Below are 16,817 nucleotides of genomic sequence, written 5' to 3'. Positions count from 1 at the left end.
TTCTCATATTCTTCAAGCCAGATCTTGCTACATTGTCCAGCCTACATCTGTTTACCTTTAAAGCACTGGTCAAAATGGACTTGCAATTTGATTCATTAGAAATAAATCTCTATACACACTGTGGCTTATAAATCTTTTCAAGATATGACCCCTTTATTTTCACTTTATCTCACTCCTTTTCTTCCAACTCACTCACTGGTCAGAGGATTCCTCAGACCTCAAGCATTTCTCTGTCTCCCTGGTTCTACTAAGTCTGCAACCTTGAGAAAATCATTTAAATTCCTGATCTCTCTGTTCTCTCTTTCACAATATGGCAAAAAAATAGTTGAAACTTTGAACTTGGTTAAATCAAATGATGGATTTATTTAATGTAAAAGTTTTATGTATGGATGGGTGTATGCACAAATTTCATAATTAGGAAGTTTTGTTCAAATATGAATTGAATATTTTCTCTGAAGATAAAACTATTAAAATTTGTTTTCATTATCTCCTAAGCCTTCTGAACATTATTTTAGGTCACCTATGTATTATTGTACAAAGTGCACTCTTTTTACTCATTCTAAATTTGCTATTACACATAGGTTGAATTTTTTTTTTTTTCTGTTGCAAGTTTCTCCAAGCAGACAGCACAAAGGTACTTATATAGTTTGACGATTGAGCAGTTACTCCTCCCTGTTAGGATCCTGAGGAGTGATGAAATAAATGGCTAAGGATTGACAGGACACTGGACTTTGTATGTCATCAGACATTTATCTCAACATTAGGTAAATCAACAGTGAAAACAAAAGAATTTCCCGTCTGTCATTTAGTCACGCACTAAGCTTCTTACAGCTGTGTGCAGTTAATTTGGTTTGATTCATAACTTTAATTACTTAACTAGTTATATTTCACAGAAGAGACAATAATGATAATCTTCCCTGTCATGACAGCTTTCGTCAGTGGGTATTAGAGTCACAGCAGATGTGCAAGGCTATAACCTAATAGAACACAATTTATGTTATTTCTACTGACTTTACAATTATTTTGTTTAACTCTCACTGAAGATTTTCTTTAAAAGATTGTCCATAAGAAGTTCTAATTCATGTATGTATGCTGTGTCCCAAATACTTCCAGGTAAATATGGACCAGACTTCTATAAGAAATATTAAGTAGTTTTTAGTAGTAAAACACTGCTAATTTAAGCAGAAATGTTAGCTTTGCCAACTTACTAAGAAAATTCTGATAAAAATTAATAAATATTGTAAAATAAGTTTTAGAAAAAAATCAGTAATATAAATAAAGCACAACTTATTTTTTTTCTTAATGCAGACTCTACATGAGAACTTGAGGTTTTATGACTGTCTCAGTAATCACTTATGCCTACCTAATGTTTTCAAATAATCTATTTTTGTATCTTCAATTAATTAATAAACATAAACAATTAATACAATGCTACTAAGGATTAATGACTTCATATTTGCTGGGTTCTGAACTAAGAGCTATCAATAATTGGAAATGGAAGCTCAGGTGTGGTAATGGCTCAGCACACAGGTTTACACAGTTGGACTGGGAGACATGGGAATTGAGCCAGGACCTGCTTCATTCTAATGGCCACTCTGTTATATTACTTGAGACTCAAGATTGTCTACTCTCAATGTAGAAATTAGTTTAATGGAGTCTGTATAAAATTAGACTGTTATTTCTTTCATTACAAACTTTTGCTTGAAAAACTAATTTCCCTTTAATTATAAGGCTTGGTGATCCTATGAATGAAAAAAATATAATAAGAATTTTAGAAATTAATGTCTAAAGTGTTTTATGAGCATTGTTACTATATGAAAAAAGTCAACTGCTTTTCTTTTGAACTCTGATATTACTCCTAAAACTTATTTTTTACTCTCATATCCTAGTACTAATTAAATTAATATATATCATCAAATGAAAATAAATACATAAAAAGAAAAAAGAATATGGAAAATTATTTTAAAATAATTGTCCAACTACAATTTTTGTATAATCACAAAACCATTAGCAAATAGACATTAAGAAAGGAAAAGAAAATGATATAAATAATTTTTTCAATCTCTTTGAGTCTAGTGATTTGTCCCACTTTGATGGCCCACATTATTATCCTCTGAAGGCCATGGAACTTTCCTTATATTATGTAAAATGTTAAATACATTATTGGTTTCTTTACAAATAACTTTTAAAAATAAATTATGCTAAGTTTTGAAAAAATTCTATCTTAAAATGAAAATAGTATGAAATGTGATATCAATATACTGAAATGTGCAAGTGTATAATAACTATGATAAAAATTCAAAATCTGCATCATGAACTGAGCATTGCTTTATACTTGTACTTATGCCTGACTTCTTGTTAAAGTTAGGTACAATGTTCTTCCCACATATGGAAAATCATATGTAGATGGGATTTATATTTTCAACTGGAGAAGGTGCCATTCCTTATAGGACTTTTATGTAGGAAGTTCAGTTTATGTGACCAAACACAATCTTAGTTTTTACTGGGGAAGGATGGTGATTTATTTACAAGATTTTATTTCCTAAATGAGATAAACTACCAAACGAGAATAGTGTAAGTAATGTTCTCAATTTGTTTGGTAAGACATTATTTTCTCAAAAATAAATTCTAGCTTTGCTGTCAAGTTACCCAGGATGACTTATTAACTTTCAGACAAAACAGTAGCTAAATAGAGTCAGAAAAGGAAATTATATATCAATATCCAGGATATAATTTTACTTCTAAAATGATAGTCTGATGTACTCCATGCTGGTTTTCCTTCATGCTGCCCATACCTTTTCAAATACCTCCTTCCATAATTCTTATAAGTTATTCTATATCTATTTCCTACTGGGAGTTGGATGGACACAAAGAACAAGAAGAAAATGAATGTAAAATGTGATTCTATTTATTCATGGAACTTTTAAAAATAGATTGGCTAATGTGGCACAATGCACACAGAGATAAATGCTCAAACAGTTGCATAACATGCCACTTCTCAACACAGCAGAAAGTGAAATGTCTTCAGGGTCATAAAAATATTTTATTAGTCAGGTTTTTGTCACTGTGACAAAATATCTGAGAAAAACAAATTACAGGAGAAAAAATTAATATTGGCTCACAATTTCAGAGGCTTCAGTTCATGATCATTTGGCTAACATAAGAAATTTCCTCCCATGATGGTGGGGAGTTGTGCTTACCATGTAGCAGTCATGAAACAGAGAGAGAGAGGGAAAAAGAAAGAGAAAGAAGGAGGAGAGGAGCCAGGGAAAATACCCTTTTAGTGTAAGCTCTAGTGATCTATTTCCTCCAGCTAGGTCCCATGTTCTAAAGTTTCCACAATAATGCCATCATCCATGAGCCCATCAATGCATTAATGATGACCTCACTGATGAGGTCAGAGCCTTTATGATCTGATTGGTTCCTGAGAGTCCCATGTGTGAACATTTCTGCATGAGATCTAAACTTTCAACATATGAGCCTTAGTGGACATTCCAGATTCAAATCATAACAGTGACTTAGCCACTTAGTTCCCATGTCTGCAACTTAAGAAGAGTAACTGCATAGTTTATAGACAGAGGTTGAACAGTAGAACAACCCAAGATATGCAACAAAAGCCCCTTCCTAGATCTAAGGGATCTTTTATTATTGTTCCACACAGGGGTAATATATACATCATATCCCATCATATGTCTGTCCTGTATTCTCCATTACAGCAGATAAATATGGACATGCTTTCCTTTCATATGCCTCCTTATTAGTCTCTAATTCTGGCCAAACATATAGATATTACATTCATCATCATTGAACCATTACATCAATCTTCTTTACTGATTTATTTTTAGAAATAACTTGAGATAAATGAGGCAGATTTGTTAAAATTCTGCTACCATACCACACTTTAAAACATTATAATCAAATATATTTTCTTTTATCCCTCTTATTAAAAATAATGTAAATCAGTGCTGGGCATCTGGGAGACTTATTTTTCTTCAAAAGGGGTATATGAATTAATTGAATAGAATAGCAGAACAAACATGGCTCGTGGAAACAGACCCAAGCTGGCCTTATGATTTATCACAATTTGGACAAGTCAATTTTATTTATTTATTTATTTATTTATTTATTTATTTATTTATTTATTTATTTATTGTGGTGCTGGGGATTGAACCCAGGGCCTTGTGCTTGCAAGGCAAACACTCCACCAACTGAGCTATATCCCCAGCCCCCTGGACAAGTCAATTTTTCTTTGGGACACTGCTGCCTAGTTAGTAGGGTTGCTATGAGGAAAAAACTGTGATTTTGTATCATTCAGTAAGCAATCAGTTTGTGGCCATTATTACCACTGCTCCTCTGCTGCTATTTTAGTCATCATATTTGAAAAATACAAAGAACAAGAGAAGTTTAATTCAGCAATGCTACAAATGAGCTCCACTTTCTAGGTTGACAAGACAGGGTATTAAAACATAACTCACAGCAAGTAAGATATTGCTCTAGTCTCTTCTGTAGTTTTACCAAAAAGAAAGATTAGATTCAAGTTGGCAGAAAATGTCAGTGGCTTGTATAGATACTTGGACCTTTAAAAATTGACAGAGTGCTGAATTACTCTTTGCGATAAAGGGTAATGATAAAATACATATTCCTTTCTGTTTCTGTGGCTTCATTTTTGCTTGTTAAACTTAAGCATTTGTTAATCTTACTTTACCTTTTGTCTACTTTCCTGAGTCTTCTAGGGAGCAAGATGGATAGGCCTAGTAGAGTACTAGTAAAACAACTCTTAAAAGACAATAAAAAATCCCTGGTATTGATATTTGTCAGTTTCAAGGTACAACTATTCCCACCATGACCTATTTTAATCTACCAAAGACTTTAACAATTAGACCACAACATTTCTGAATATTTAGCTCTAAGCTTTGATTGCTAGGTTCCCATTAGCTGAAGTGAGCCTGCTCCAGTACACAGTGATCTAAATTCTTGACTGAGAACCAAGTACCAGGAATATTTGATTACATATCGGCTTATGACATATATGGCTTATGATGATGATAAAGGGCTGGCCTTTGATGAGGCGATGCCAGTTTGTAAAATAATGAACCTGTGCAATGAGCACAACAGTGGCGCAAACATATAAAGTTATGAGTCTCTAAGCTGCCATTATGTCTTTGGGAGTAGTCTTTAAAGTTCAGATTAAGTAAAAGACACCGAAAAATTGCAAAAGTTGTCACTCTGTGAATCTAATGTCTCTTTAGTTCTTCACTGATGGGGTAAAATCCTTTTTATTATACTTAGACACATCATGAAATATAGAGGTGTTATCAGAATCAACCAATGTAAAGATTGACAGACATTTTTTATAGGCTCTTCCCTTTCTACTTGTTGAAATAAGGGTCAAAAACAATTATAAATTAGAATGACTTAAAGTTTCTACCATCTTCCATATTGTCAAAATGGACATTAGTCCTGGAATTTTTATTACGGGCTCAATTTGCTACACACAGATCATTTCAGGAATTTTGATTCATCGTTCCTTGGGGATTATGTTTGCAGGAAAGAGTGTCTAGCCAGTTACCTCATTGTCTTTTTTAGACAATCTTGATTTAAGTTGGAAGAATTTAATTCAGTTCGTGAAAGATGACTTAGTTTCTTTCTTTTTCTCTACCTACCCTGAAAGCGACCTCTGAATAAGCAGGTATACATTCCAAGACTAAGGTTAACCAGGAGACAACAGTTCTATTTATTTTAGCTAGTTTAGGTTTTGATTTATTTATTACTAGCTTACTTAATTGTTTCTACATTTAAGGGAAAATGATTTACTCCTATTTTTCTTCTTAAACTTCAGGTATTATTTTACTGATTCTAATGTCAATAAGAGCCTGACAAATGTTAATATATTTAAGGAATATTCTACATAGTATTTTTTTCTAAAGCTATGTGTTAGTGGCCTATCTTACATTATTTACACTAATAGAAACATATTTTGCTTATGGAAACATTTTTACAAAATCAAATGTAGCATAAACCCATTTTTAAACAGGGTTTCATAATCTGGGTTCCATGGGTAGTTTTAAAAGCTCTAGAATGTAATATAAAATTTTGTACACACATATATGTGGCCAATGTACTGCAATGAGGGACTATAGCTTTCATCAGATTCTGCAACAGTTCATGAACCCCCGCGTCTCCCAATTAAGAGCTACCACATACCTTTCTTATAACGTACGGCATGGGTCTTTTGACTTATCAAGTACCATATTTGGCACTGTAAAATATGTAATGGTCTTTATGGAATGCTTTCAGTAGACTACAATGTATGGGATACCCTATTCTTTTTCAAGAACCTACAAGAAATTTTGTTTAAAAATTTGTGCTCTAGCTGAAGATGTCTCCTATAATATTTATATTGTAATTGATCCATTTTTAATTACTTTGAGCTTTTAATCATCAGGCCTTTTTCTAAAACTCACAAGCGCACACTGTTAGCAATCTGGCTTTAAGAATGTTCTATTTTTGTAATGGGCTTTTATAGTTATATTTTAAAAGCAGATAAAATTCTGGTGGTGTTCTTTAACCACTTAGAAATGTTTCTATGCTTTCATATCTAATTCAACATTCTAAATTGAAAGATCTGCCTTGTAATAATCATAATAAAACAGTCTATAATTTTAATAGCTAAGTTTTAAGAGAAATTCCTTTTCCCATGATATATTATAAAAGTACATATTATAATACACCAATTTCAAACAAAATAGATGGTAAATTATATTGCTTATGTATATTTCAGATGTAGTATTCATTTCAACATGAAGGTCTTATGTCAGGACTTAACTCTGGATTATTTAAACTAGTCTATCTATGTTCATCTACACTACTTCCTCCATCTACCAATATTCCCTTCATATTTCCTTCACTGTTATTCAAAATCATAAACATATAGAAATATCTCATCCTGACACCCTTATCTTGTATTCCTTCTTTATATCTTCCCTGATTGGAAAATAAAGTCCATATCTCTTAGATTCGTATGAAGTTGTTTTCAAATTTTTGCCTTAATAGTTCTCCCTTTTCTGAATAAGAATGCTTATTATTTAAACCACTTCAAGTTAGATATTCTATTATTTATTCCTGGAAAGTTTTTCTCTCAGTTATTCAACTTTGTATGCCAACAGCCAGACCAGGGTTCAACTATACGGTTGGTGAGTAGACAGGTGGAGACAAAAATAATAATTTTATAACATTCCCAATTATAAATAATATCTAGTCATATATTTAATAAACCTTTAGACATTAGTTTTTAGAAAACTATCTTAGAATATGTATGTGTGCTTCTGTGTCTGTTTACTTGCTCTCAAGCAGGTGGAAGTTATAACCTATATTGTATCATTTCTCCTTCTCCAAGTTGAACTACAGACTTTCTAAGGTTTCTTCTGGTCTGGTTATACTTTTTGCAAGAGAGGCACATATATGTCCCTGCAGAGATGTATGCATTATATAAGTACACACACAAACATTAAAGCTCATATGGCTTATGGAGGAAAGCATTTATTCCTTGGAAATAAATTCATAAGTCACAGGTTGGTAATCATTTCCAGACAGCCTTAATTGGTCTGCCTCTTCTAGCAAGCCTAATGTACGTTGCCAAAGGAAGTATATGGATTACAGTTCCACTTAGCTCAACTACAAATTTAAAACTCCTTTCACATTTTGCCACAGAATTTATTTATATTTTATTACAATGCCTTTTGCTTTACTAGATTTTGCCTTCTTAATCAGGAATTTGGATGGTGGAAATTCATGTGTTAATGTAAGTTAAGATTTTTCCCCCATAGCAGTACAGGCTAAAATAATCTCTCCCAAAGGAATAAGATCCAGCACAGAAGATTGACTCATAATAGGGAGGCGAGGTTCATGTTGAGCCAGAAATAAAAACAATATATTTTAACCCTTTGGAATGCTACTCTAACATCTTACAATATCACCAACAATATAATTGGGTTTTAGGCAAATTTTACTTGACTCATAAAATTATTTGAACACATATTTGTTGAATGTGAAAGAAAGTTTCACGATTAATTATGGTACCATAGGCAGAAAGACAGAGAACTAATTTAGTGATGACCAGAATACTATTCATGATTAACAGCCTAAATTATAGAGTTTGACTATATAAGAAGTGTGACAAAAAGTTCTAAAGCAGGTAACAAGGTTTTAATGAGTAAGTGAGAGTATTTTATTTATGAAGTATATTTGGGGAACAATTTACCATATCAAAAACTAATAGTTCAACAAAATACAAAAACCATCACATGATTTCCCTTTCTGTTATTTTTAATTATTTTTGTGATGCCGAAAACATATATGACAGTTTTAAAATATAGTAACTCACCAGATACACATCACATGATTTTAATAATCACTGATTTGTGTCCAGATTTAATTTTTACTTATTCCTCCCCACCTCTGATTATTCTGAAGCAAAAGTCAGATTTCCCATTATTTCACTCTTAAATAAGAAGTTTTTACTTTATTTTTTTTTTAAAAAAATTTTTAGTTGTAGATGGACATAATACCTTTATTTTATTTATTTATTTTTATGTGGTGCTGAGGATCTAACCCAGTGCCTCACGCATGCCAGGCAAGCGCTCTACCACTGAGCCACAACCCCAGCCCAAGAAGTTCTTACTTCGAAGGTATTCAGTATTCTAAAACTTTTCATTATGACTAGGTTTTTCTTTTATTTTGGTCTTAAAAAAATCTTTTCTATCCAAAAATTATTAAGGTAGTCTCTTCTATTCTTTCTAATGTTTAGTTATTTTATTTATTTTTGCCATTTAAGTTTACAATTCATCTGGACATGATTTAAGTAGAGGAATGTTCCTACTTTGTATATACCCATACCAATTGTCCAATATAATTTTGTGAATCTATCATTCTTTTATTATTGTTCTATAGTGCCACTTTGACATACATAAAATAGACACATGAACGTTTACAAAATTTGTTAATATTTTAGGCTCTAAGACAAGTCTTAAAAGATTTTCAGTAGATTGAAATCTGCACAATATTATCTCTGATTTTAGTATTATATTAAAGCCTGGCACAGTGGTGCATATCTGTAATCCCATCAACTCAGGAGGCAGAGGCAGGATGATTGCAAGTTCGAGGCTAGCATCTGAAAGTTAGTGAGACACTGTCTCAAAATTTAAAACAAAAAATAAAAAGGGCTCCCACTATATAGCTCAGTGGCAAAGTGCACAGAGTTCAATCCCCAGTTTCACAAGTAAATAAATATATTAAATAAATAAATGAGAAATAAGAAAAGATAGCTAGAAAATTCCTTATATCTTTAGAAGTTAAGAAAATAGGAATATTTAGAAATGAATGAATGAGAGTACTACATAATAAACTTGAGATGTAGCAAAAACATATACGAAGGCCATAAACCCCCCAAGCATACATTCATTCCATGTAGAAATCTAGGTTGGCACTTTTCAACTTGAACATCTTCGTTTTTCTGGCTTCCTGTCATAAAATCATCTGTTATGTAGCTATTCTTTTGAAGGAAATATTTTTTTCTGACAGATTTTAATATTCTTGTTATATTTGAATTTAATGCAGCTTTTCTATGTATATTTAAATATAGATTGATTTTTGTTTTTCCCTCAATTGAACTGTAAGACAATATACAGTGTGGTGTTTTCTATCAGTTTTGAAAAACAATTAGACACTGCCTTTTTCTCTGTCTTTTGTATTTCAAATCAAAATAAATAACTGCTCTTCTTCTCATTTTTATGTCCTTACCTTTTTCTAGTATTTTTCATCACTTTTTTGTCTTTCCAAACATTATTCCGAACAATTTCTTCTGACCTATTTTCAGTTCTTAATTAACTCTTAAGCTATTTATAATTAGTTATTAAGTCAATTTATCATCATAATTTCATGTATTATATTAAATTCTTAGATATATTTGATCTGTTTTCAAATATTCTGTATTACATTTAGTCTCCAGCACTCTAGTCAGATTTCAAATTTGGTTTATGGTTCTTGAACTTAATAAACACAATTATTTTACAGTTTGGTTTGAGAATCCATTGCTGCCTTTCTGCTTCTACCTTTGGGGTTGTATTACTTTTTGGTTGTAGTGTCTGATCTTCTCATGAACATGGCTGTATTCAATCATGTGTTATATCCACTGAATTGAAAAGTTGTTAGAAATAATCGGAAGCCTAGAATATTGTTACTTTCTCACAGAGATCATTTTAATTTCTTCTTTTAAGCATGGGGGGATTACCAGTCCTATACCACTTTCATCCAATTTAATTTTTTTTAATCGAGGATATTCAAATTTGGGTTACAAGGATTTTGCATAACTAATACAAAACTTCTAAACATGAAATCAAGCAATGGATGAAATTTGCTTAACAAATGGACATTTTAAATTTCAGTGTCTCTCTCTTTGGGTTAACTTAGGTATGATGAGACCATCGTGGTAATGTTAGTTAGGACATAGATATGAATACCTAGTTAACTGACAACTTTATGTGAAATCAAACAGGGTATACACACCAACCAATTCTGTTGCTTAATTGATTTTTCTCTTTATTTGCATAATGAAGATTACCCAACATGGAGGATTTGTCTATCCTTTTGAAATGGTTATAACTTCCTATCTTCACTAGTATCTATACTTCTCAGTTTTACATCATACATTCTAATAGTTTACATGTTTACCATGAACTTTCTTTTTCTTTAGCACTGAGATACATCCTCAGCCCTTTTTATTCTGGCAATTCTAGCTTTACTGCCCTCTCAACATTCCTCAGAATACATTATATTCTTCTCAGGGTAATTCTATGCCTCCTCCCAACAATTTTTTCTTCTTCTCTTTACATGAAAACACACACACACACACACACACACACACACACACATACACACACACACACACACTTAATACCTGTCAATTAAGAATGACATCATAATTTTTCCCCTCTATTTGTGGAGAACTCATGGCATCCTAAACAGCTTATTTCAATCTCAAAGTTAAGTAACATTGTACTACCTTTTGACACCTGTGTGCTATTTATATAAACTGCTCTAAATACATTAGGGGACTAAATGTTTGTATTCCCTCAAAATTCACACATTGAAATCCTTACCCTCAACGCAATGGTATTAGAGGTAGGGTCTTCAGATGTGATTAGGTCATGAGTGTGGCACTTTAATGAATAGAATTAATGCCCTTACAAAAGAGATCTGAGAGAGGTTCTAGCCCTCTTTCTACCACATGAGGACATAATGAGAAGGTAGGTATCTATGAACCTGGGAATGGGCCCTTCCCAGACCCTGAAATAGCCATTGTGTTAATTTTGGACTTCCACGCTTACAGAATCCTAAGTAATAAATGTTAATTGTTTCAGCCACTCATTCTGTGGTATTTTTTGTTGCTTGAACTGACCAAGACAAAGTACATGTCTTGTTTTCTAGTGAGACTATGTTTTTCAAGAAAACAAGCTATTGGGCTGGGATTATGGCTCAATGGTAAAGTGCTTGTCAATCATGTGTGAGGAACTGGGTTTGATCCTTAGCACCATATAAAATGAATAAATAAAATAAAGGTATTGTGTCCTTCTGCAACTAAAAAAAATTTTAAAAAAAGAAAAGCTATTGAATATTTTTAGAAACGTGTTATGGTGCTTTGTTCATAACAAAATTCTTCTGAGTATTAATTTAAATAGAGAAAAGTATATAATGGTGAGAATCAACAAAATAACTAAGAATTCTAAACAGCATAAAGGCCTGTGAAAATTAACAAGGATATATTAACTTTAATTCAAATTTAATAGTTAACTGCTACAATGATTTATCCTTATTTTGAGTATGAGAATTCAACTGTACTAAAGTAACTCCTTTTTGTCTTTCATTGCCAAAACATCAGGATAATCCTGTAAGAGTACCCAAGCACCTTCTATGTTTATGACTAATTCAGACTATTTTAGAATTGCAGTTTATCACTAGATACTTACTGTAGTTGTAACGGTTTTTGTGGAAGAAGTCGGCTGTGCTGTGGTCCAGGGAAGCACATGAATTATGACTGTAGTAGTAGCTGACAGCTGACGAGCTTTATTCCCACCTAATTCATCAGTGACTTCAATAAGCAACTGGAAAGTCGTTGGTTCATGAATACCTTGAAATACATCATACTGGAAATTCTCCCTGATGACCAGAAAAGGAGGATCAACACCTAGTCTCCGAAGTGTGAACCAATTATTTGTATTTCCTGAGAATGATGAGGTAATAAAACAGAAAGAAAACTACATTATGCATTGTTGTTCCTATTGTTTAAGCTTTTACTTTAAAATGTTCCTTGATATGTTTCCAACAGTTACAAAATATCTCACATGGGTAGCTTATAAAATAGCATAGAAGTGATGTATTTGCAGTCATCTGTCTTACCTCCTACAATTGAATAGCTCAGATGTTCCTGTGGAGAATCTCGGTCTGAACAGTTGAGGTGAACAAAAGGAACCTTAACAGGGGAGTAAATTCGAGTTTCCAAATGTGGTGGACTGCATATGGGAGGCTCATCATTTATATTCTATAACACAAGAATATTATCTATTTCAGGTTTACTCAAAAATGCTGCCATATTTAATCAATTACTAATCTAAATTTTATGGTACAAAGTTTTGCTTTCACACTATTGTTTGAGCATGCTTTTACAAGTCACCTTGATTATTTTACATTAGAAGAATATAGCTTAATATTTTACCATAAAACTTTCTTATTTGGAGTTACTCAGCAGTGAATTCCATATTTTATTTAATGGGTGTATATTTCCTATGTAATATTGCTCATGCCATTTATGATAATTAAATTTTTAAAATAGATTGAAAACTCAAGGTGATCTATAGTAATTATTTCCCTTTATTCTAGGGATATATGTCAACAAGTCTCCTGAATAATACTTAAAAAGGGATCATCTTTACCTAAGAAGAAGTACATTTCACTACTGAAGAGTTTTACTCGTTGGAAATATTCACTTTTGTTTATCTCAAGTATTTTTTGCCTCTAAATTCAGCTATTTATTATTTTGCAGAAATTCACAATCCAGTATAGGAGTTAAATCTCAAACAAGTGTATGCTTTCAGCAATTAGATTTAAAAGGGAATTAAAGTATCTTTAGGAATGTTTGAATTCTAAGATTCTTTGACTATCATATAGGATACAAACTAATAAGCTACTTGCTATCATTTCCCCTTTCTTTCTCAACTGTAGCAGACATTGTTAATCTATTAAAGTAACAGCTTTATTGATGTCTTTCATTGCCAAAACGTAAGGATAAGCACTTTCTATCTTTCTATTCATAATTAAATCAGACTGCATTAGAATTATGCTTTCTCACAAAGTAATTACTGTAGTTATAGCTCCTAAAAAAACACAGATAGATTGATTCCCAAGGTTTTTTTTTTTTTTTTTTTTTTTTTGAGGTAATTGTGAATGGGGAAGTTTTCCTAAATTCTTTTTCAGAGGATTCATCACTTATGAATAAAAATGCATTCGATTTATAAGCATTGATTTTTTATCCTGCTACTTTACTGTCGGGGTTTCGGCCGGACCCCTGGCCCTAGGTGTGGCAAGGCTAAGATGGCGCCTGGCAGTGAGCCAGAGCAGTTAACTTTTGCACAAACAACTGACATCATTTTGAGGAAGTTCAAGGGATTGGCTGAGCTCCCTGATGGACAGTGCAGGTCCACTGTATGCCTGCCTTTGCTGCCTGTATCTGTGCATGCTCTCCCCTCGTGCTCAAAGGCTGATTGGTTACAAGTACTGTATATATTGGAGTGTAAGTTCCTCAAAGAAGGAGAACAAAGAAAGAACTATGAGGAAGTAGACGCGCGCAATAAAAAGGCTGAAAAGAACCAGGTGTCGTGTCTCTCTGCGGGCAGGGAGTGCGATACTTTACTGAATTCATTTATGAGCTCTAGAAGTTTTCTGGTGGAATTCTTTGGCTCCTCTATATATAAAATTATGTCATCAGCAAATAGGGATAGTTTGAGTTCTTATTTTCCTACTCGTGTCCCTTTAATTTCTTTGGTCTGTCTAATTGCTCTGGCTAGTATTTCAAAGACAATGATGAATAGAAGTGGTGAAAGAGGGCATCCCTGCCTTGTTCCAGTTTTTAGGGGGAATCTTTCAGTTTTTCTCCATTTAGAATGATATTGGCTATAGGCTTAGCATAAATAGCTTTCACAATGTTGAGGAATGTTCCTACTATCCCTATTTTTTCTAGTGTTTTGAGCATGAAGGGGTGCTGTGTTTTATCAAATGCTTTTTCTGCATCTATTGAAATAGTCATGTGATTCTTAACTTTAAGTCTGTTGATATGGTGAATTACATTTATTGATTTCTGGATGTTGAACCAACCTTGCATCATTGGGATAAAACCCACTTAATCATGGTGCACTATCTTTTTTATATGTTTTGTATGCAATTTGCTAAAATTTTGTTAAGAATATTTGCATCTTTGTTCATTAGGGATATTGGTCTGAAATTTTCTTTCCTTGATGTGTCTCTATCTGGTTTTGGTATCAAGGTGATATTATCTTCATCAAATGAGTTTGGAAGGGTTTTCTCTCCTCTTCCATTTCATGGAATACTTTGAGGAGTATTGGAATGGATTGTACAATGAGAACTACAGAACACTACAGAAAGAAATTAAAGAAAACCTTAGAAGATGGAAAGATCTCCCATGTTCTTGGATAGGCAGAATTAATATTTCAAAATGGCCATACTACCAAAAGATGAATGGATAAAGAAACTGTGGTATATATATACAATGGAATATTACTCAGCCATAAAGAATAATAAAATTATGGCATTTGAAGGCAAATGGATGAAATTGAAGAATATCATGGTAAGTGAGATAAGCCAATCTCAAAAAAACAAAGGAGGAATGATCTCACTGATAAGCGGATGATGACACATAATGGGGGGGTAGAAGGGGGCAAGAATGGAGGAAGGAGGGACTGATATAGAGGGAAAAGAGGGGTGGGAGGGGTGGGGGGGAAGGAAATAAATAACAGAATGAGTCAAAAACTATTACCCTAGGTAAATGTATGATTACACAAATGGAATGCCTCTACTTCATGTACAAACAGAGAAACAAGATGTATCCCATTTGTTTACAGTAAGAATAAATCTTAAAAAATAAAAAAAGGAAACTGTGGCATATATCCACAATGGAATAGTACTCAGCCATAAAGAAGAATAAAATTATGACATTTGCAGGCAAATGGATAAAGTTGGAGAATATCATGCTGAATGAGATAAGCCAATCTCAAAAAACCAAAGGCCAAATGATCTCTCTGATAAGAGGTGGTGATACATAATGGGGGGGTCGGGGGAGGCAAGAATGGAGGAAGGATGGACTGTATAGCAGAAAGAGGGGTGGGAGTGGTAGGGGGAAGGGAAAAAACAGATTGAGACTAAAATCATTACCCTATGTACATGTATGATTACACAAATGGTATGACTCTACTTCATGTACAACCAGAGAAAAAAGTTTTACCCAATTTGTTTACAATGAATCAAAATAAATTATTTAAAGAAAAAGAATACAGATAGTATGATAGGTATTTCCAAAGGGCCATAACACTCAAGAAAGATAACTTTTCAGAATGGAATGTGAAGTGAAACCACTTTATGTCCATGATTTAGGAAAATGAAGTGCCTAAATCAGATTACACATTCCTTATTTCCCTTACTAATACTTCTTGAAGTATTACTAAGCTTTTTAGTTCATGATAATAAGTTCATACTATTGCCACACTAACCTACTTATGTGTTCACTTAGAAAAAAGTATCTATTCCTTATGAGAAATTCTGAACAGTATCAGTTAATTGAAAGGGCATATTTCATCACCTAAATGATAGTTCCATTATATGCCCTCCTAAACTCTTCTAGGCAACTGTGGTCTAGGCAACTGTGGTCTGTGTGTTTTATAACGTCTTCGTATATTAGATTAGAGTTTTAACAAAATTTCAAGCTCTTTTCCCTCATTAATCAAATTTTATTTTTTAAATAGACCAAATATATTTTAAACATTTTAAAATGAAATGTCAGCTATAAAACCTTTTAAAACCAAACATAGGGATCTAGGTTTCTCTACAAAATGAAAATTATTGTCAGTATTCAATTTAAAATTTCTGTTTTTTCATTTTAATTGAAGTGAAAAATATATGCAAAATGTTGGAGAAAATTCCTATGTAAAATCAGATATAGAAGGAGTATTGGAGGTGTAAACCAAATCACATTAAAGAATAGTAATTAATAGTTATAGTAAGATGTAGGTGGGAATCTATTAGGCTAAAAATTAATTTCTTGTCATTATTATCTGTTATTATATGTTCTTTTGGCTGATTTTTCCTTGTAATATTATACATTTTAGAAAAACTGCTTTCCTTCAAGAGTTAATATCATGTTAATATTCAGATAATTAAATTCCACTATTTATACCAAGGACTCCCATGTGCAATAATGATGTTATTTACTTACACATTACCTTTAAGAGCCCCACCAAGAAAATGATATTTCTTCTTTTTAATAAGTGCTTACTCACCTAATCAAGAGCAAACAGAGTTTTTCAGGGAAATATATGATCTGAACCAAGTTGTTCTTGTTTTAGAGAGTGAAATTGCTCAATTATATTGTGGATAATTTCCATGCAAGGTACAGATCTCTCTTCCTTCCCACACTACCCCCGCACACCCATATCTAGTGGCTCAGATTCTATGATGGCAAAAAAAAAATCAAGCTG

General features: G+C 32.6%; 1 protein-coding gene across 1 annotated transcript in view; it reads right to left on the bottom strand.

Moving 5' to 3' along the window:
• Positions 1–16,817, bottom strand: part of LOC124991318 (cadherin EGF LAG seven-pass G-type receptor 2-like) — a 138,975-nt gene that overhangs the window by 46,874 nt on the left and 75,284 nt on the right. Inside the window, exons 17-18 of the mRNA XM_047562120.1 lie at positions 12,454–12,595; positions 12,024–12,277 (exon numbers count right to left, since the gene is read on the bottom strand). Coding sequence (XP_047418076.1) covers positions 12,024–12,277; positions 12,454–12,595 — 396 coding nt within the window. The remainder of the gene's footprint in view (positions 1–12,023; positions 12,278–12,453; positions 12,596–16,817) is intronic.

The sequence above is a fragment of the Sciurus carolinensis genome, chromosome 8 (assembly GCF_902686445.1).
Source record: "Sciurus carolinensis chromosome 8, mSciCar1.2, whole genome shotgun sequence".
In the NCBI taxonomy this organism is placed as follows: Eukaryota; Metazoa; Chordata; class Mammalia; order Rodentia; family Sciuridae; genus Sciurus; species Sciurus carolinensis.
The sequence above is the reverse complement of the archived record's forward strand: the minus strand, read 5'-3'. Positions and strand labels throughout refer to the sequence as shown.